Genomic DNA, 20,221 nt, shown 5'->3' on the forward strand with positions numbered 1-20,221 from the left:
GTGGCGAAGATTATCTTTGTTGGAGACGCCATATCCTTTAAAGCCCAAGACATATGAGATTTATCCCTTGTGATTGCAAATAAGATTACTCTCCCAAATTTCAATATTAATAAATTAGCAATAAAACATTGTTGTGTTCTAGATTTCCTCACATCACAAGTTAATATTCGGTCAATGTATTCATAAACCGGAGAAATGTTTCTTAAAATACAACAAAAGCAAACGAGAGCGCTTAGTACCATTCTTAGAAATCATGTTCTGAATTTTGTTTTGATAGCTTTCAGATTTTCAGCGAGTTTTTACAGACTGGAATAACGAGCTCCAAAACAACTAATTCAATATGTTGAGTGAATCAATACAATGTGTTGATATTTATGCATGCCAAAATTACTTAAGCGTAAACATTAACACCTGCTCTTGGTTTGCATTACTGAACAGTTGCAAACGAGAATGCACCCAGCATTCTTTGCGGCTGGGAGATCACGTGAGCGAGGGAAATATGGCGACCTTTGCGAGTCGTCTTACAGTAAGAGGTCTGCTGTCAGTGCAACTGCAATAATTCGTATTTTGCGAGCTGACTAATAAGTGGCACCCACCAGTGCGCCAAGCAACCAAGGCTGAGCAGCCATACTGAGGTTTTCATCTCTCAGTGGGAACCGCACAGATCGTTATTCCAGCCTATTCGGCTATTGTTTCCATACTGTAAAAGCCAGGGTTGTATGTAGTATGCTGACGGTATGCCGCAGAAAAGGCGAATTCGTGCGAGGGAAGCGGACCAAGTGCCCAAGAAGAGACATCTCGCTGAAAACAATGGCGAGTTTGTTGTTGTGTCTGACGCAGAAAGCGAGGTTTGTGCTGGTCCTTGTCCTTCAAAGTGTTTCATCATAGCTAGCAGACGCGGCTTTGAGACGTCTTCAGTTTATTTTTTTTATTCAGTATTGCCCTTCTTATTGGGGGGAGGAAAAAGTCTAAAGGGGCATACCAAAGACCCAGGTGACTAGGCTATACCCACGCATGTTCGGGCGAGGATACTGAGGAATCGAGCGAGATGAGCGAGTCTACGGGTTGAGTTCCGGCTGTCCGCTCTGGGCGCAATTTTTTAAGTGTTGTCGGGAACTGAAACGCATAGGAGCTCTGCATGCCTTTATTTAGTTTTTTACCCCATTCTGTTTTCGACTTGTATAGGGTTTTCCGCCCCATGCCACTAAAAGTGCATTCTTCTCTTAGATAAGTTCCAAAGAAGATCAGCCCTTACCAATCCTGATTTCTGGGACTGTTACATATGGACAGGTTAAAGGAACTACTGTAGATCTCTTGAGTCTAGAACAGGGGTGTGAGCTTCTGATGGAGAAGAAGAATAAAGCAGAAGACATTGCATCCTCCAGGAATTTAGTTAACCACCCCTGTTCTAGAGCAAAGGAGATTAAGAGGAGGTTTGGATCAAGTATCTGAAGTTCAAATAAGTAAAAGCAGAGGACTATATCAGGATCGGAAGTGAAATAAGAATGTGGTGTCACAACTGGAAGCTTTTTCTCTGTCCTAAAATTGATTCAGGTCGGCGGATGGGAAATGCACCTTTATATACAAGGAGTGTCTGGAACAGTCGGTTAGTTGAGGTCAAAATTCTGGTGTACAACAAATTGCCCGATAAAGATTTTAAATTCAGTCATCGATTAAAACATCGAACAAGCCAAGTGGACCTGATGGCCTCCTTTCGTTTGCCACTTTTCGTATGTTTACGATGCAGTGATCTCTTGTAGTTTGAAACAGCAGCTTTGGTGATGAAATGTGCTGCACCTTTGTGTCCTTACCTACAGAAACAGCATGACGTTCTCCTGTCAAGGGAAGACAGGCTGCAGGCACGACAGCAGAGCGGACAGGCTCGAGGTAGGTTTTTAATTATTAAGTGTTCTTTCTATTTATCTTTCTTTTCTATTTATCTTTTATTGGTCTTATTTTATTATGACTTTCCTAATTTTTATTTATGTAATTTTCAAGCATAAATTGACATTAATGTTGCTTTACTGTATTACTGTTTTCCTTTACAACTGAAAGTATATCTCTTATTTTTAAGATTTTATTTTTACGCTTGGTTTGTAAAGCACTTTGATCTGCTATTTGTATGAAATGTGCTCTATAAATAGTTGTTGTTGTTGTTGTTGTTGTTATTATTGTTATTATTATTATTCTGTCACATTAAGTGCCTCCTAAAGCAGGAGTAGTGCTCTTCCCCACGGGCTCCAGTGCATTTCATGTACGTATGACAGGCTTCTGCACGACCCCCTTGTGTGCAGAAGGTGTTGGGTGATGTTTAGTCATTTTGTCTAGGTCAGGTGCTCTCAGTCCTGAACCTGTAGGTTGGACCCATAACTTACCTTAATTTGAACTGTTTAATTGTTTTCATTCTGAAAGGTTGCCTTAACAATTGAGATTTGTGCAGGTTTGTTTCCCGCAGCCGGCAGAGGAATCCTACTCCGTTGGGCCCCTGAGCAAGGCCCTTAACCCCAACTGCTCCAGGGGCGCTTTATAAATGACTGACCCTGCGCTCTGACCCCCAGCTTCTCTCCCTGTCTGTGTCTCATGGAGAGTTGCTGGACAAGGCATCTCAATGATATTTTTTTGTGACAGAAGGCACGGTAATGGTTAGTAATGTAGAAAATACGATACTATATCCATGATTAATTAACAGTTTCGGACTTCTTAACGGTGAAGATATTATGATTGTTAATTGCCTTCTAAGGGGAGGTACAGTGTACTTTAAACAATAAAAATTAGTCGTGCCACCAAAAGAGGAAAGTTAGCGAGGGGGGCCTTTCTTTCTGTGGGACATGGAAAATGACCTTGAGAGTCGTACTTTGTCCCTCCCTCCTCCTACCCAAACCCTGTACTAGGCCGCTTAGCAACCTAACGGGGAGACAGGCCTGTCCCTTGAGTCATGGAGATGCTCTTGTTCTTCAGAGATGACAGAAGACGAAATGGTGAGCCTGGCCATGCGAATGAGCGAACAGGAAGCCAGGCGGACCAAGCAGCGGGACAAGGAGGAGGACGAAGCCGTGAGGAGGGCAATAGTGGAGAGTCTACATGTACTTCATGTGTTTATTCTAAGAGCTGTCCCGTGCATGCTGAATGGAAGTGTGACGCGTGGGGAGAAGCCAAAGCTCAGGGATTTCCTTCATGCTGCTGGATGTGTGTGTGTGTGTGGGGGGGTGGTGGGAAATTCCATACAGAAACGTCCTTTTCTCGAGGGTTTTGTCCAATACGTAGGTCTGTACTCATGCAAAGACTTCTCGCAGTCTCGCTCTCGTAGTGCAGCCCTTCCCTTTAAGTACGACTAGAATTACTAGTAGGTAACGTGTTTCTAATCATAAACTCTGTTCTGAGCCCCAGCACCTTCTGGGAATTGTAGTCTTCAGACTACAGAGGGGAAATACACTATGCTGTATTCAGGGTCTGATCTATTAATCCTGTATACCTCTACCCTGACACTATCACAAGCACGTGTGCCACTCTCATTCACTAGTTTTGTTTAGCTGTAGATTCAATTAAAACTTCCAGCAGCCTGTTGCAAATTATGTACAGTACGTAGTGCTTTTGTTTTCACAGGTGCTTTATGTTCCCTCTAAACATGAGTTTAGATTTTTTGTAAAGTTGAGGGCATTGGCGACGCAGTTTATTTCACTAATTTCTAACAGTGTAATCAAATAAAGTATTAGGATGCACATAAATCTGTCTGCGATTTGTTTATGTTTTAATGAGTTAACGTTTCTGGTATTTCAGGAAAGCAGCAGATGTGATGATCCCGACCAGACCAGCTCGTTTGAAGAGCGAGAAGAGTTTGCTGCCCAGAAAACAGTAAGTAAAAGGAAAGAGAACTCCCGTCATGAGCCCTGTCGCAGGAGTGAGAGCCAGTCAGATCCTGGGTTCCGCTCGGGAAAGAGCACTTTGGGTCGAACTCCTGTCCTCCTCCTGAAGAAACTGAGCCCAGATGTGTTGCATAGTTGCCAGGAGTCAGGGTGTGTCATCTTCTCTCAACGCTTCCCGGTAATGCCAACACCTAGCCAAGCTTCTGGACCTCCTCCTCCTTTGACCTGGAGCCCTGCGGTCCCCGAAAGGTCACTTCAGTGTCCGAGGTGGAAGCTTGTGCTCCCAGTCTGGGAAAGGGCTGAAGGGGAGGGAGCCAGGAGTGGTGGGATCTTTCCAGTGACGCCGGTTTGCACCATCGAGAGATTGAGACAGGGCAGCTTGCAGTCCCACTCCCCGTTCATAGAGAGCACAGGGTCCGATCTGTGGTCCAAGAAGGTCAGTACAGGTTTCTGCAGTGTAATATTGTCATTGACTGTGGGTTGTGTCATTGTTTGGACATTTCCTTTCTAAGTGGACATAATGTAAACATTTAGGGGAGTAAGAAATTCCAGTGCAGTCCTAAACAATGTGGAGTATAGCAAATAGATGTTGTCTGTATATGTTCGTGCAGTCATAAATGTAGAATGGGCAGCCTCCACAGATACAGACCAGATTTTCAATACCCTGCTCTTGAACAATGGAGGCATGTCAGATAGCATGGTGTGGCTGTAAATAATTAGTTCAATCTGTGAATGCAGGGTATGTGATTCTTTCATATAAGACTTTAACAAATGTTAAGTGTGAAATATGGTTCAGCAGGAAAAGTTCAAAGGAATATATTTTTCATGTTTGAAACTTTAAAAAAACCCTTTCAAAATGCTTGTACAATCGGATATCTTTTGTTCAATGGTTGATAATTGTTTTTAGTACTGTACGTTGTGACCTACCTGTAGGAGCGGAAGTGTAAATTTGGAAGCAAGAGGGGCTGAAATTTGTATTGAGTATTTGAGTAAACTCAGTATGGACTGTAAGTCAACCTACAGTAATTGCAAGGCTAATTTCTCCCACAGGTTTTATGTTAATTTAGGCACATTTAAGATTGTTTTTAATTCCTTTCTGTCAGCTTCTTGGGCAAATACACTACTAAAAAGTTCATTTTACGATTGAACTTAAATATTTGTTTTCTTCTTCAGTGTCTAACACTATCAGAGAAATCTTTCCAGAAAAAACGCAAAGGCTGTCAAAGGAGAAACGTACAAAGCATTGGTAGGTTTTGTTTGTTAGTTATGTAGCTATGTTGGGCTGAAGTGGTCAGGATTCTGGACTTGAGTGGACCTGGAGTGAGTGGTCCACCTTCACTCTTTCAGTAAAATACTGAGCTGTGTAAATGGGCTCAGTTGTTAGCTTTGGATAAAAGTAATTAGCTAACTAGGTTGACTTCTGTTGTGGCAAATGCAATTGAGTCAAAACTGGTTAAAAATCACTTTGTTTTTGGCGTCTCTTTGGTGTGGGTAGAATCTAGAGTAGGTGGTTAATGTCCCTTTTACATGAATCCCTGTTTATTCACTTGCCCTATGGTTTTGTTTCCTGTCAGTGCTTAGCTGCATACTCTTTGACTTCCAAGCTCTTCAGAAATCTGTTCTTAAAAAAAACCTGTTACTAGACCAACATACCAGAATTCTCACCATGTTACCAACTGGTTATTTTGAGCTCTCTCTAAACCTGACTCAAGGAGAACAAACATAAGTTATAAGTTTTCCTTTTCCTTAAGCATCTGATTGTCTTTTCATTTGTTTTTCTGACTGCCTTGTTGTTACAGATCACGGTTCTGGGGCCAGAGAGCGGGACACAGAGAGAGCCCAGAGCAGCCGTGTAATTATCGCTGAGCCTTGTAACTGGATTCTGTTCCTTTTGTTTCTGTGTCCCGTTCAGTAGTCTTAAGAACCTGAAGTGATAGTCTTTGACTTGTGCCATGTGAAATTGCTGTGATTCTCTTGTGTGTTTTGTTTCTCGTTACATTTTTTTTTTTTTTAATGTTTCTGCAGAAGAGACGTCCCACCAGGAAAAAACGCCCAAATTCCCAATCCAGGCAGGTTAAAGAGGGCCAAAATGAATTCCCAGAGCTTCAGGATGGCAGCTCCTCAGATTCCGAGTCCCTGCTCAGGGCACTTCACAAACCCGTCCTGCGCCTGGAGAAGCTGAGTCAAGAAGTGGTGGGCAGCTGCAAGGAAACGGGATTTGTTTTGTGTTCCCAAGACCACGTGCCTTCGGAGAGCTCTCAGTCCTCCCCAAGACTCTGCCCTCCACTTCCTGAGAGCCCTGTCTTCTCCAAGGGGGGCACAGGTGGGAGACCGACAGCCCCGAGCGTGAGCACCAGGAGAAGGCAGATTCTCCAAGGCAGTGAGCAGACGGATGGAGGTGCGGGCGGACAAGAGAATTTAGAAGAGTTGCCCTCCTGCAGCCTGGATCTCGGTGACAAAGACGTCTCTAAACGCAGACTGTCCACAAGAAGGAAGGGGAGCTTTAACAGCCCGGCTCAGAATAGAAGGCCACAGGCTGATGAGGAGGAGAGATGCACTGAGGTAAGAGGAAACTGGAGCAAGTTAATCACTGTGGTTTGACAATCCCAAAAGCAAACTCTTGCAGAGAAATCTGGGATCGCCTACTCCACATCTGTGCAAGTTATTGCAAAATGATCATATGCCTTTGATGAACATGACTTTCAGGAATTAAACAAATTTGCTGTCATTTTATACTTCATTACCCTCATTGGTAAGAACGACTTCATAACACAGTGAATTAACTGATTTCATAGTATATTCATTGGTAAACATCTGCATCATTTCATTGTCAACTGGGATTTAAATTAGTAACACTTATGTGCTATAATATAATACATTAAAGACAAAAAAAGTCACACCAGCTTCAAGCTGAAAGTAACAACAAAACAGGTCTGCTTTTAAGTTTTAGTATTAAGTAAAGCAATACTTGCTAATAAATAAGTTTATTGATTACTTATTCGTGCTAGCAAGCATAACTAAAGATTTCATGTGAATTAACCACCATCGAATATGATGTGCTTACAATCTCTGTACATATTTATGCAGACATAAATATTGCTACTCCATGTCTAAACTCATATAGGGAGGTAACTTTGGGGAAGAAATATGATTACTAACAAAACAATAACTTACAAAGAAATTGATTGTTCTCTTTCTTATTCTTACATCGTTTTAACACCATGAATGAAATGCCAGAATGTATCGCATGTATTTATTTTTTGTTGTTTTGCTTTGGTTCTGACCTCAGGAAATTGCTGATGGACAGCTGAAGCAGAGAGGCAGGGAGCAGCAAAGCAGGCTGCAGACGCCTCGTAAGTTTCCCTGTGTATTGTTTCACTCTGTGCGCGAGCAGTAGCATTGTAAAATGACGGCAAACCTAGTGCAACGAAAGCAGCAGCCGTAGTATGTGAAATCCATGCATTCATTTGGAGAACAACGCTAATTCCTAGTGACGATCACAACAACCCTGAGGCTTATCTTGGAAGCACAGGGTGCAAGGTTGGTTTAGCATGAAGATAAGCCATTTTGCAAGAATAAAAAATAACTTGCTGTGTAAGGATATAGGAACAGCGAGCAGTATACTGTATACTGTATATAGCAGGACCATGCACAAATACAGTATTATGGTCTTGTGCATTATACAGGGACTGTGCACTGTGCATTGTGCAAGAGTGATGTCTTTACCCTGTTCTGTTCTGATTAAAAATGGCAGGGCACACTGGGAACAAATAAAAGCTTATAAAAACTCCTACGGGCATGTTGTTTCAGACAAGGATGAGTTGCCCACCTGTAGTGTGAAACTGAACGATGGGTTTCCAAGTCAAATGACCTTGCACTGGGCTGAGGAAGAAGACGAGAATGAAGAGGAAGATCCCAAGAAGGTTAATGAACAGTCTGGTATCTCAGTTTTCTCTCTCAGTATTTTTGATTTGCTTTAGTAGTGTAATTAATAATAACACTTAAAGCGTGTATCTCTCCAGTCCTGAGGTGTGTTAGGCTGTAGATGTTGAAATTCAGAATGCCACGTCTTTTATGCTTGTTAGGTTTTTCTTCACATAAATCTACATAGATGAGTGGTATGACAATAATTGTTTTGATTATCAGTGGAAGTCTTTGATTGGTTTTAGGGAGTGTAAAAATGGTTAAAAGTAAGCCTTTTGTTTCATCAAGCCAGTTTGATAGTAGCTAATTCATCTGATCCAGATGCTTCTTAAATGAAACCAGGTTGTCGGCGTGTTCAGTATATCTGCTTGTTCAGCACTCTCCTGTACGTTTGCCTAAAGAAACACCTCCTGTCCTTGGTTTTAAATGCACTTCCATTACACTTATGCCCCCTGGTTCTTGTTTCAATGTCGATTCTCAAGACTGCCTTGCCTTTGTCGGTCTCTTGTTGAACACATGGATTAGGTCTCCCTGTAGTCTTCCTTGTTCGAGACTATAAATGTGTGGTTCTTTGGTTCAGGAAAACCAGGAGAGGCACGAGACGGACCAGACTCAAGTTACTCCAAAAAATACAGTATTGGAGGATGCCAGCTCCTCAGAGTCCGAGACCCGGCTGAAGACCTTCTCTTGTGCCCCGTGTAAGTCTGGACATACCACCGATCATGTCCTCGAGCAAGAAGAGCAGGGTCAGCAGAGTCAGGAGCTGGTGGGCAGCTTCCGGGAGGCGAGGTTCCTGCTGCAAACCCAGGAGACTCGAGCTCCTGACCCCAGGCAGAACCCTCGGCTTCCCAAGAGAGGCCTAGGGGACGAAGGCACTGCGCCGGGGGCAGAGAGCGGAGGAAGTTGCCTCCCCGGGAAGTTCCTCGTCCCAAAAACCGGCGCCGCAGCAGCAGCTGGAGGCCGAGATCCAGGGGCTTTAATAGAGAAGTCCTCCAGCGTCGCAGGGAGCCCAGCTGCCAAGGGGGGAAGCCCTTCCGGGCCGGCCTCGTCGCTTAGAGACGGTCCGCAGCAAGAACCGGGGAAGAGGGGGCCAGACCAGGCAGCTGTGCTCTACTACTGGGGCGTGCCCTTCTGCCCGAGGGGCCTGGACCCGGACGAGTACACGCAGGTGATCCTGACTCAGATGGACGTGTACCAGCGAAGTCTGAAGGCGGCGCAGAGGGGGCTGCTGCGCAAGGCAGAGTGGGGGGACCCTGTACTGCCAGCCCCCACCGAGGAGCCCCCGTGCAAGAAACGCCGGAGGCTGAGAAGGAACGAGAGTCGGGGGACACAGGAGCTTGGGGAGAGAGGCTGGGGGGACGAGGAGGAAGAGGGCGAAGGGGAGGGAGCCCCCGAAGAGGACCGGCAGGGTGTCCCGGCCGCTGGACGGGGGGAAGATGACCCGCAGGACGGCGAGGGGGGCATGAACGATGCGGAGAAGGAGGAGCAAGAGGTGCGTGGTGGCTTTTCTTTTGGTCAGGTTGTTTTCTGCAAACCGCCAGAAAGCTGCCTGTAGAAAAGCAATATCTTTGTAATACCGATCCATAAGGCCGCTCATCCTGTATTGGGTAAAGCAGTTAGAAAGTGGTTCGATGTACAATAATAGTGTCTTACGTAATCGAAGATCTTCAGTCATGTCTTGAGTGACGCCTGATATTTGGCAACTTGGCTAGGCAGTTTGTTCCAGGATGGATTTTTTTTCAAATCTGTTAACTGCAAAATTAAGAAGAAAAAGAGTAAGACAAATCACAGCAGTATGTAATATGCAGTACAGACACATATGCAAAGTCTGATTAGGTCTTCCTGATGAGGTGTCACCCCATTGAGAATACAGTTTGGACCCAACTTTGGATACGTGCACAGGACTTAACTAAAAATAATCAATCCGGTAGAGACCACAGCTGTGATGACAAAATATGCATCTTGAGCTGAGTATTCACTGATTAGGAATGTAATTAGGCTACAATCTAGTACAAATATTGTATGTGCGGGGATTTATTTTCAAAGGGAATGGGGCTTAATGATTAAAACAATATCATTTGTAATCTGTCTGTCTTTATAGGATTCTCCATTGCTGTTCAGTGCGGAAAGATCCCATAGGAAGCGATTGTCTTTGAGGTGAGAGAAGCCAAGTGCTGAGATCAGCTCACCACAGAGTGGAAGCTGAATTTGTGCTGTAACATTTCTGCAACACCAAAAATAAAAAGTAGAATGTATTGTTGTAAACGTTCATTAAAGCTTCTGTAGTTGTGATTTCTTGTGGCTTTAAAGGTGAACATCATGCCACAAGATCCAAGACTTTTTACAGAATATTGGACTATTGATCTTGTAATATAGTCTAGTTTATTAGTTTTAATAGAAAACTTGGAACTCTGTGGGGATGGACTGGAGTTGAGCGACCCAGTGCTTATGCGTATAAACGGGATCACAGCTCTTGTGTTCAGCGTGCTGAGCTCTTTTCCTTTTAACAGGAGGCGTGGCCTGCGGGAGGGCAGCCCACCTGAGGCAGCCCAGCCGCGCGAAGAGGAGCCAGAGCTCGACGTCTGTCCTGGTAATTAGAGCCACAGAGTGCTGCGAATCAAACCTGCGAGTTTACCAATCGGATTTGATTGTTTTTTAAATGGATCTCTCTCGTCTCGAAATGAGAACCCTCTCCCCCCACCCCCTCTTGCTGAAATAACTCGGGTTTCCATTTTAAATATTTGCACCTGACCTCTGCCCGCCAAATCCTGCTGGTTTGGTGTCTGGTGCTCCTGGTTTGAGGTGTCATGTGATATTTCTTGGTTGTGCTGTCGGTATGCCAAGACTGCTCGGAGTACCAGCCTGCTTGTGTGAGTCGTGGCTGCTGCTCCCTGATGCAAGGATTTCAGCTGTTCCCTTGAGGGATCGCAGGTGTTGGTGGTGTTTTATAGCAGTCGCTTAATCTTCCAGTTTGGCTAACCAGCGCTGCAATGCAAGGTGTGTAGATTAGCTTATGTGCCACATCTTCTGCTGCCCTATCTGCGCTCGCTAAGATAAATGCAAAACCGGTAAATTGCACTGGAGCAGTTTGAAAATGCTTTATAGAGTTCGATCCCTATGGATACTTAAACTATTTCTTTTGTGGTTTGAGAAGGTTACAGTTTAATCAGATTACATAAAGTACTTTAGAGTCAAGTGTGTATAGACAGAGGAAATCTGATTTTTACTCTTTTTGTTATTTTTAGAGACCCAGCTGTGTGATGAGGGCACCCAGCAATTGTCTTCTGAGAGACCTGCCAGTGTCCAGGTAATGTTAATCATCTGACTGTAAAACTGTCTCGCTGAAATGGTAAACAAAGATATTTGTTATATGTACTGCTGAGTGCTTTTGTATATGTTAAAGATATATGTACTGTTGAGTGCTTTTAATCAGTCATCCTATGTATATGCCCTAGCCTTCAACTAATTTTCTTTGTGCAAACTGAGTAATAATCTTCTCACCTGTAGTTGTCCATGATGTGTCTCCCTGCTGTTGACTGGCCGATTAATAGTGTTAGTCCCGCCGTGAGCCCTGTACTTCCAGAATAGGCTCCTGGTTGCCAAGACCCTTAATGGGGAATAAATAGCTTCCTGATCAATAAATGTGCATGTGCATTGCAAACTTTATACAGCCCTTTGAAATGCAAGATATGAAGTGATCTGTTATAAACAGAATTTGGCTTGATATACACATCCCTACCATTTTAACATGAGTTCAAATTCTCTTGCGGTACGTAAGCTCCCGTGTTTAAAACGAATGTGCGTAGACGCCTGGCCTCGTCCTTGAGTTTCTGCTTCAGGCCTTGCGTGAGCTACGAGGCTAAGATAGTCTGGCTTGTGCTCTTCTTGCCTTTGCTTGGTATACTGTTGCAGTTGTGCAGGTGTTTCTGAAGTTTTATTGGTTTATTCTTACAACACTGTCTCTGACAGTGCACTGTGGAGCAATGCACATGGTATGTGTGTGGGTGTGACCGTGTACGGGCACTTCTACAGGGGAGTTTCTCGGCAAGACTAGTGTCCGTTAGCCCAGTGTCCCAGCCAAGTTGCTGCCATGGCGTTTGCCAATCATGGCTTCCTCATAATCCCCATCTGTGAACTGGCTTTGTCACTCTGCTCTCCTCCCTGCCGATAGCTGGTGTGTGACGAGTGTACAGGCACTGTCTGGCTGCTGACACATCATCAGGTGGTGCCACACATTGGCAGTGGAGGGGAGTTTCCCGTAAAGTGCTTTGAGTGAACTGTCCAGAAAAGCGTTATGTAACTGTAAGGGTATTATTATTATATTATTTAGTATTATTAATTGTGCTGGAGTTTTTATGCCTTCTGAACACTCTGCAAACCCGCGTTGATAGTGCCATCTGATGTGTATTATTGCGTCTCATTTGTGTGCCTCAAACTACATTGGTATGAAAAGCTCCTGAACTAGCTCAGCGAACGGCTTACTTCACTGGACACAGTCCTACACCTGTCTTATCCTGCTGCTTCCTCTTCATTCAGCCTCAGCCTGTCGTGGTGGTGGTGGTGGAGGAGGAGGAGGAGGAGGGTAGTGCTGCCGCTGTCGAGGGGGTAACGGAGAAAGATACACCGGCCAAGCACGTGCAGTGCCCCATCTGCATGCAGAGCTTCCCTCTCCTGCGCATTGAGGTGCATGCTGCCTACTGCGACGGGCCCCGGGAGGAGGAGCTTCTGGAGGAGGCAGCCTCGCAGGGTGAGATGGGTCGTTCGTGGCCGAACTCCGCTGACCTCTGAACCCGCGCTGAGCGGAGCCAGGGGAGACTCAAAACTAGTCATGAAGGGCTGGGAACTTTCCTGCTGGTTCGGTCTAGCAGGACGCACGTGCACCTTGCAGGAGCAGCAGAGCACCTACCCTGGACCGATCAACCTGATGTCTGTGTATTTATTGTGTTTAGCAATAAACGTTCATCTTGGTTCTAGTTCTTTTTATTTTGCCCCAGATGAGGGCCATTCCTGCGTGTTTTCGAGTTTAGAGTCATTCATTCACAAAGTTTCGTAAATACAGTAGGAACAGGGCCAGCAGCTTTTGCGTCTTTGTATGTACTAGCAGTACTTTGGTCCCAACTGTTCCCATGTCATGACTGGTAACCTACACAGCAGCACATACAGAATCTTTTCTTACACCTATGGCTTAAATGGGGAAACATGTCTGAAGAAAAATCCTTTGTATTCATTTGCAAGACTGACAGAGGTAGTCAAAGACCTAGTTCTTCAGTAAGTCACTGCTCTATGTAAGAGCCAGGGACAGTGTACCCGGAGGACTTGGATAATGTGTGGGAATCTTCTGGTTAAGGTCTTGTTCACTGAAATTATTGCACACTTTAATCCAAGCAGTACGTCTTGAAAGGCAAAGCAGGAGAGAAGGTGTCTGAAATCGCTGGGTATTTGGGTGGTAAGATCTGTTTGGCGCTTTATTCAGTAATCAGTGTTTAAATGTAACTGTACTGAAATACAGAAAAAGAATGCATGTTTGACTGGCTGAATCACAAGCTGTATAGTGGACAAGGTAATATGCCCTGAAGGCTAACTCCTGCCGTGAAGCATGATCACGATGCGAGGTGGATGCCTGTTGAGGTACTGAGCCTGCATAGCAGATTTTCTTGCAGGGAGAGAAGAATGCTGACCCGTTCCTTGTTTTGCCACAGCTCACGCTGTGATGACACTGTCTCGCCAGTCTCATCACTGGTATGTCGCTGACCATTGCAGTAGCTATCCACTGCAGCTCTTCACACTTGCGCAATGCCAGGAGGGTGCCGCTTGAGAAGACAGGTGCTGAAGCTGTCTGGACGTGGTTGTGGTTGATAGTTCAGCCAACGCAGATTTTAAGCCTTGTGTTCGAAGGGATGCAACCAGATTTGATCCGAGAGCCTCTTACTGCCTGATTGGTGAGCAGTTTAAAAGGGCAAAGGTCCTCCAGCAGCTCCTAGATGAGACCATACTATACCACACCACAAGAGCTTATTAGAGAAGGGTAGCTCGTCAGTGGTTTGGGACTTGACTTGAACATCATCACACCTAGTGGCAGCTGGTGACTGATGCTTACATTTCCATTCATTCTCCCAACTCTCGTTGTCGTCTGGTGCCGGTCAGCTGGCTGGTCATCTGCCGTTTTGATTCTGAGTGGCCTTTCCTCAGTCCCGTGTGGATATCTGCATGGTGCCTTTGAAAAGTAGTATTGATGTCCTAGAAATGTGAGCAGCAGACGTATTGTGAAATGCAGAATGCACTATAGTTGCAGAGATGTTTTTTTCTTAGATACTGTATTTATATTTGCGACAAAACTGGTTGTCTTAAGGATGCCAAGGGCAGTCGACTGGTCCTGGGGGGAACAGGATTGCTTGAAACTCTAGTGCCCGATGGAGTAATGGTAGGTGAATTGCAGGGCAGTGGGGAGCTCATTGCACAGGGTTAAGCCTGGCAAAGTATTTAGCTGCAGAGAGCTCGGCTTGGCCTTTTGTCTAACTTTTAACATGAAGTGCAATACATGAGGTCTCTTCCTGTGTTTTTTGTCGATTTGATTTGCTTCTGCTTTTTTTTAATATCAAGTGAATAATGCTGTTGTTATTCGTTTGCGCAAACCCCAGTATCTGTTTCCTCAAGTTACAATATCCCCAAAGTGCAGTGTGCAGAGAAATTGAAAGTGTCTATTTTGCTGGTCAGTTGTATGATGTATGTGGTATAATTGCCATCATAACAGGTGTGCCAGGGTTCAGCTATACAGTATATATGTTTATAAGCTATGGCTTATACAGGTTACTTCTCTGTTTGCTTTCATACCCCTGCTCTTCGCTGTGCAGGTCGACTTCACGGGAAAAGGGCTACATCTGCAATCGTGTTGTGAAATGCTTGCAGAAAGATGCACATGAAATGTAGGAGCAGGCTTCCTGGGGACAATCCCCTTGAAATAATGCGCCTTGAGTTTTCCTTAAATGCTTAGTGGTGCTGGGAGGTGAGTGTAGTAGTTAATGCTCCCTGTCCTTAAAATCTGTGATCACATGAAAGATCGGGACCCCTACCTACAGTGTTATTAACAGCAAATTATACAATACACTCCAAACATCATGAGAGATGACAGCAAAACTACTGAAATATAAAACCTTTACTTCTGAGGTGGTGGGGTTGTCTGATGAGTAAATGACTGGAATATCTTTTGAGCTGTAAATCAGACCGCAGCTTAGAGGATAACAGGTGCAGGTGCCAAGCAGTCTGACAATGCTTCGTGCAAATGTGCACTTCAGCCGTGTGTGATATATTTTCAGGTTGTGCCCGAAGAAGAAGTAGTAGGAAAGCACAAGTCATTGATGAGAATGAACCCACTTCCTCAGCCTTTTGCAAGTAAGTATGGCAGATTTAAATGTATAACTTGCAAGCTAGAATTTGTAAAGGACTGCATTATAGAGTCCGAGTATTCATTCTGTTTTTCTTTGCTTAAACTTAATAAAATGTTAAGCACCCATAATTAAGTCTTGAAAACCTAAGTGTGGTACTACTGAAGAGGTATACCATTACAATTAAGTGCCTAACTAACAAATGTGGTGTTTGAAAAGAGGTTCCTGCATACAGGTTACATCTCTGTTTGCTCTCATGCCCCTGCTCTTCGCTGTGCAGGTCGACTTCACGGGAAAAGTGCTACATCTGCAGAGGCTATGTCCCTGTTGGTGATTTTGAGAGGCACACGGAGTCCTGCATCCGCCGAAGAGCAGATGAGGTACATTGTTTGTCTTGTAGGTGCTCATCCTGGCGGTTTTGTTTCGATGTTATTGAATGGCCAATTCAACCTTCAGCTGTACCTGCAAGCCAGTTGTGTACCAAGATGACCGAAGGCTTGCGAAGGTCTTGCCTTCCATTGCAACAATAAACTGAGGTCCTGACGACACCGTTCGTAAGGGATAGGGGTGTTAATCCAGGTGTCCGGCCTGAATTCCACTGTGGGCTCGTACATTCTGGTCTCCCCGGTGTTCCCTCTTAACTGGTGAAGCAACCTCTCACTCCTCCCCCTGCTGTGCTGTGCAGTAAGGCTGCAGTGTGTCACACCAGTGGGGGATGAAAGTATTCGCCTCCTATTTGTAACGGGCGTTCGGATCATTCGGGCTGGAAAGCGCTATCCAAAATGCAAGGACGTCTTATTGTTATTTGTGACACGTGGCATGAAATGAGCCTAAGCCGTTGATACTGCAGAGCCACTCAGCACCCTGTGATGCGATGACTAGTCTGTCCTCCAATACAGAGGAAATTCAGTTGAAATTCAATCGAGGATGACTAAGACAAACGGGAAGCCGTTTTTGGAACTTTCTGCTCGAGAGCAAACCCCTCCACCCCTCCACTCTCCACCATGCAACTTGTGCAACTTCAGAAAGAAGCTTGTTACTGTAGGTATGAAAATTAAAGGGGAAGTGAACATTTATTGTTTTCATGCGGACAGTTATGCTTGCGTGCCTAATAGGAGCAAGAAAAAAGTGGGACAAATTTTGCACTGGTGCACAGATCTTTGAAGGGTGTAAGAACTGTCAGTTAATATATTGGAACATGTTGTTGCACCTGTTTAACATGCTTGCGTTGTTGTCTCCAGGCAATTAAGACAGTAACATCTCTGTTGCTCTCTTGAAAGCTAATTTTGTGGACTGTAGGTCTTGTGACCTTTTGAGCTCTGCAAAGATGAGCTAAAGGCCTAACACCACCAAAATGGTTGCAGCAACCATCACTGAGTGATGAATAATGCTATATTCTTGACAAACCTGCAGCTTGCCCTGTAAAGATTAATATGATAATAATATGATAAAATATTATTCCCTTACCAATTTCAAGCTAGGCGGTAAGCTTTATCTGATGCACTGATAGGCTAGTGTTTTTGTAAATGGATGACTAAGGAAGAGCTAGAGTACCCTTACTGAAGTATTGAATGACCTGTTTTCTGGTACAGGGACGAGAGGATTTCCTCACTGCTTTGGAGCAGTCCGAACAGAAGAATATCGGTAAGCCTGCAGGAGGGTTTTTTCCTGTTCTTTCCTGCTTGCAGGAAACGGCCTGCTAAAACCATTGCCTTCATTCAGAACGCAAAGTAGACAGTCTGAAATGAGACCGCTTGTGTGCTTCTCTTCTAACATGATCACACTCGACACTGCACCATGTCTAAACGTAGAAAATTTAAAACGAATGCCAGACTATAACAAATGCACTACCGTGACTGTGATTATGCATTATTTGGTAGATTTATTTTTTTAATCAGTCATGGGCTTTTCTTATATATAATGTCATTTCAAGATTGTAAAAAGTGAGCTGCAGTAACAGTGGTACTTTCGCGTAAAGCTCTCTGTGTGCCAATGCTTTCCTCTTACACTTCCTTCCTGTTTCTTATTTGACAAAGAGACCCTTTTGTCCTCTTTCATCATTCTTAAAGTAATAAGCAGGTTTTGCAATTCTGTTGCATAGAAGAACTGTTCTGCTGCTCTGAAAATTTGCATGAAACTACTAAACCTACTATAGCAGCATTATTGAATATTTTAATGTGTACATGGCTATAAGTCAGTATATACTGTAGCCATAGTTCTATAAAGGCGGTGCTAAAGAATGATGAATCTTTGCTCTAAAATTAAATTAGAATAAAGTATATATAATATAAACCATTTGAAGCTTAAAAATGAAATAAATGCAGTTATGCATTAAAGGTAATAATTAACACAATTGGCCTTTTATTAAAATCAGAAATTTCAGAGTATCACGGCTCCAAACTCAAAGGAATGTGAATATACACGTGAACATCACCTAAGTCCCCGTTTCCATTAAATGTTCTATCAAGGAAAAGGCTAGGAAGATTCTCCAACACGGTGCATTACGCATCCATATTCGTAAAGAACTAATTAGGTGACAGTGGACATGTTGGATTCAATTTTTTTTTCTCTCCTTGAAATACAGAAGCTGAATCTTATCATTCATCACTCAAGCACAGAAAATACAGGTAAGCTGAGTCATGGATATGATGTTTATTTTCAATAACGTGGTGCCTCACGTTGCCTCCCTTGAAGCCCGATCAGATAAGATCGCAGGAAATATCCATGGTAAGTCCGTACTTGAGTGAGAAACCCGCAAGAAAAGTCGGGTTGCTGCCTGAGGTGGTAGTCAGGTGGAGACAAGTAGTGTCTCCCTTCTGGACCAGAATTGCAACCCAATTCCGCAGTGTGCTACCAGGGGACAGAGCAAGACGTGCTGCCCTTTGAGACATGAAGCAAAGGTCCTGACTGTTTGTGGTCATTAAAGATCCCTGTTGAGATCTACAGTAAAAGAGTAGGGGTGCATAGCCCAGTGTTTGGACGAAATATGCAGTGACTATGAAGTTATGTCCAGCTCATTAAATTAAAGTCCGGTGAAACATGCGGTTGGTTTTCTCACCTATTCCGGGAAGCCAGTCAGTAATGGGGCTTTCTGATTTGTGTGACTTTCACTTGCTAGAAGCAAGTGATCAGTTCTGTTCCCAGTATTCTGCTCGGATGTTTCCTTCTTGTTAAGACGGTGCCTTGCAAGGCTCAGCGTTCGACACGGGTCTGGTTTATTCCAGCGAGCCGGTCTCCCTCCTGGACCACGAGGATGACGCTGCGGGAGAGGACCAGGTGCCGAGCGACTCCCCAGTTAGAGCCTTCACCCCCATCTCCGAGGCCAAGGACTGCCTTGTGGACTTCAAACAGCAGTTTGCCTCCAGGACGGGCCAGAGGGCTGGGAAGAGAAGGAGGCTGAAGAGATAGATTTTCATGTGTCTAAACTGCCTGTTGCAGAATTTGGAAGTTTTTACTGTGTTCTTACACCTGAATCTTTTTTTTTGTAAACTGTTCCCAGTTAATATTAGTTTTATATTAAATTTCTTTTTTTTATCTTTTTCAAGTGAGAGTGATGTCTCTGTGGTAGGTTTGTTGTAACGGTGAATTCTCAGGTTCCGAGATCCTGGCCGTAATGTTATTTTTTATGTGAAAGCCCTGGATGTTTTATTTATTTTTAAGTGAATTCATAACCCAATCTCACACATAGAGACCTTTTCTGAATTCCCAGCCTGCCCAAGACCAACCTTACAAGAGACATGGTTTTGAAAACACAGTACTATATGAAAAATCGCCCTACTTGGTTTGGTAACAAAAGACTTAAGAAAGAATATGAACTGCTTTAATGCAAGATGGATGACCTGCCTTACTGATTTTTGCCTGAACTACAGTAGTTCTCCAAGTCAAGAAATGCCACTCAGTTCTGCCAGTATTCCAGGATGTGCATCAGCACAGCTTTATTTCTTAGAATTGTTGACCCAAGTACATGACATCTCCTGCTTCTCAGCTTCCGAAGAAACGAGATCACAAAAGCACACTTCATTTTTTCCTGAACAGTCCCATTTCTATTTTAAGTTTATTTTTACATTGATGAAGCTGTTTGAAATAAAATGGACCTCGACAGCACTCATCTCTCCAGCTACCCGCACATTCCAGCTGTTTTTCCCCACATGGTCTTGCAGTGCTCTGACAGCCTTTAAGTGTGCAAGTCTCAAAACTGCTACTTTGTGTACAGGTTGTTGAAGTAAGGAAATTATTTATTTTAAGGCATCAAAAGAAGAGTGCTTAGTAGAAGTTTAATCACAGACTAACTCCAGTTTTGTTGGCCTTGGACAAACACAATTCCAGAAGGAAACAGATTTCTTGAAAAAAGCCCACAGACAGGGGTTGCTCATTGCTGCTACCGAGGCACAGTACAGAAGCCATCATCAGGGCCTTCTGCATCAAACTGTACCTGTAGCACCAGATTGCTCTGTGGTTGTGTGTGGTCCGATATGGCTACCTATTTTTCACCCAGTAACACAGTTCTCACAGACATTTTTTTTAAAAAGCATTTTTTCATACTGTTTTTTCAAAACTTTTTTCTAGCTGGATTTTATGGGATGAGTACTGTTAAAATACGCATATTGAAATAGGTTTGCTTTTGATGGCGCCAGTTTAGTGCAGCGGTTCTCGCCTGTGTTGCCCAGACTGGAATGGTCATGACACTTGTGCCACTTAAGTCAAACGGCCATGCATTTCCGAAGTGCGCTCGCACATCCTTGTCTACAGCACGAAGTTAATGGCATGTACTGTATACAGTCCATGTGCTTTCATAGCAACGGCAGAACGGAAACGAATTCATATCGCTGTTGAATTTACATGGTGCATACTAATATATATTTTTTATGAATGCATAAACATGGAAATTCGCGTGTGCAGCACATTTCATTAGTAGATCCCCAAGACTAGCGTGCAAGTATGTAATAGGTATGCAATAAGAGTTTCAGAAGATAGTTAGATTGAAGGCAATGCACCCTAACATGATGTTCACAAAATTGTCTCTTAACAATTGCACAAAGTCGTAACCATCGT

General features: G+C 43.9%; 1 protein-coding gene across 2 annotated transcripts; it reads left to right on the forward strand.

Moving 5' to 3' along the window:
• The first annotated feature begins 480 nt into the window (after nucleotides 1-480).
• uimc1 (ubiquitin interaction motif containing 1) lies at nucleotides 481-18,713 on the forward strand. 2 transcript variants are annotated; one of them, XM_015349882.2, is made up of 17 exons: nucleotides 481-848; nucleotides 1,818-1,887; nucleotides 2,959-3,083; nucleotides 3,778-3,852; nucleotides 5,889-6,425; nucleotides 7,153-7,216; nucleotides 7,674-7,786; nucleotides 8,368-9,279; nucleotides 9,889-9,944; nucleotides 10,298-10,377; nucleotides 11,033-11,094; nucleotides 12,324-12,534; nucleotides 15,101-15,176; nucleotides 15,450-15,549; nucleotides 16,762-16,813; nucleotides 17,754-17,796; nucleotides 18,394-18,713. In XM_015349882.2, exons 1-17 carry the CDS (start codon nucleotides 738-740, stop codon nucleotides 18,575-18,577), a joined length of 2,871 nt encoding a protein of 956 aa, XP_015205368.2. In that variant the 5' UTR covers nucleotides 481-737; the 3' UTR covers nucleotides 18,578-18,713. The 2 variants fall into 2 exon arrangements, with proteins under 2 accessions (XP_015205368.2, XP_015205370.2); XM_015349884.2 differs by having other exon boundaries at nucleotides 10,301-10,377.
• The last annotated feature ends 1,508 nt before the right edge of the window (nucleotides 18,714-20,221 follow it).

This window comes from Lepisosteus oculatus, chromosome 11 (genome assembly GCF_040954835.1).
Source record: "Lepisosteus oculatus isolate fLepOcu1 chromosome 11, fLepOcu1.hap2, whole genome shotgun sequence".
NCBI classification, from domain to species: domain Eukaryota; kingdom Metazoa; phylum Chordata; class Actinopteri; order Semionotiformes; family Lepisosteidae; genus Lepisosteus; species Lepisosteus oculatus.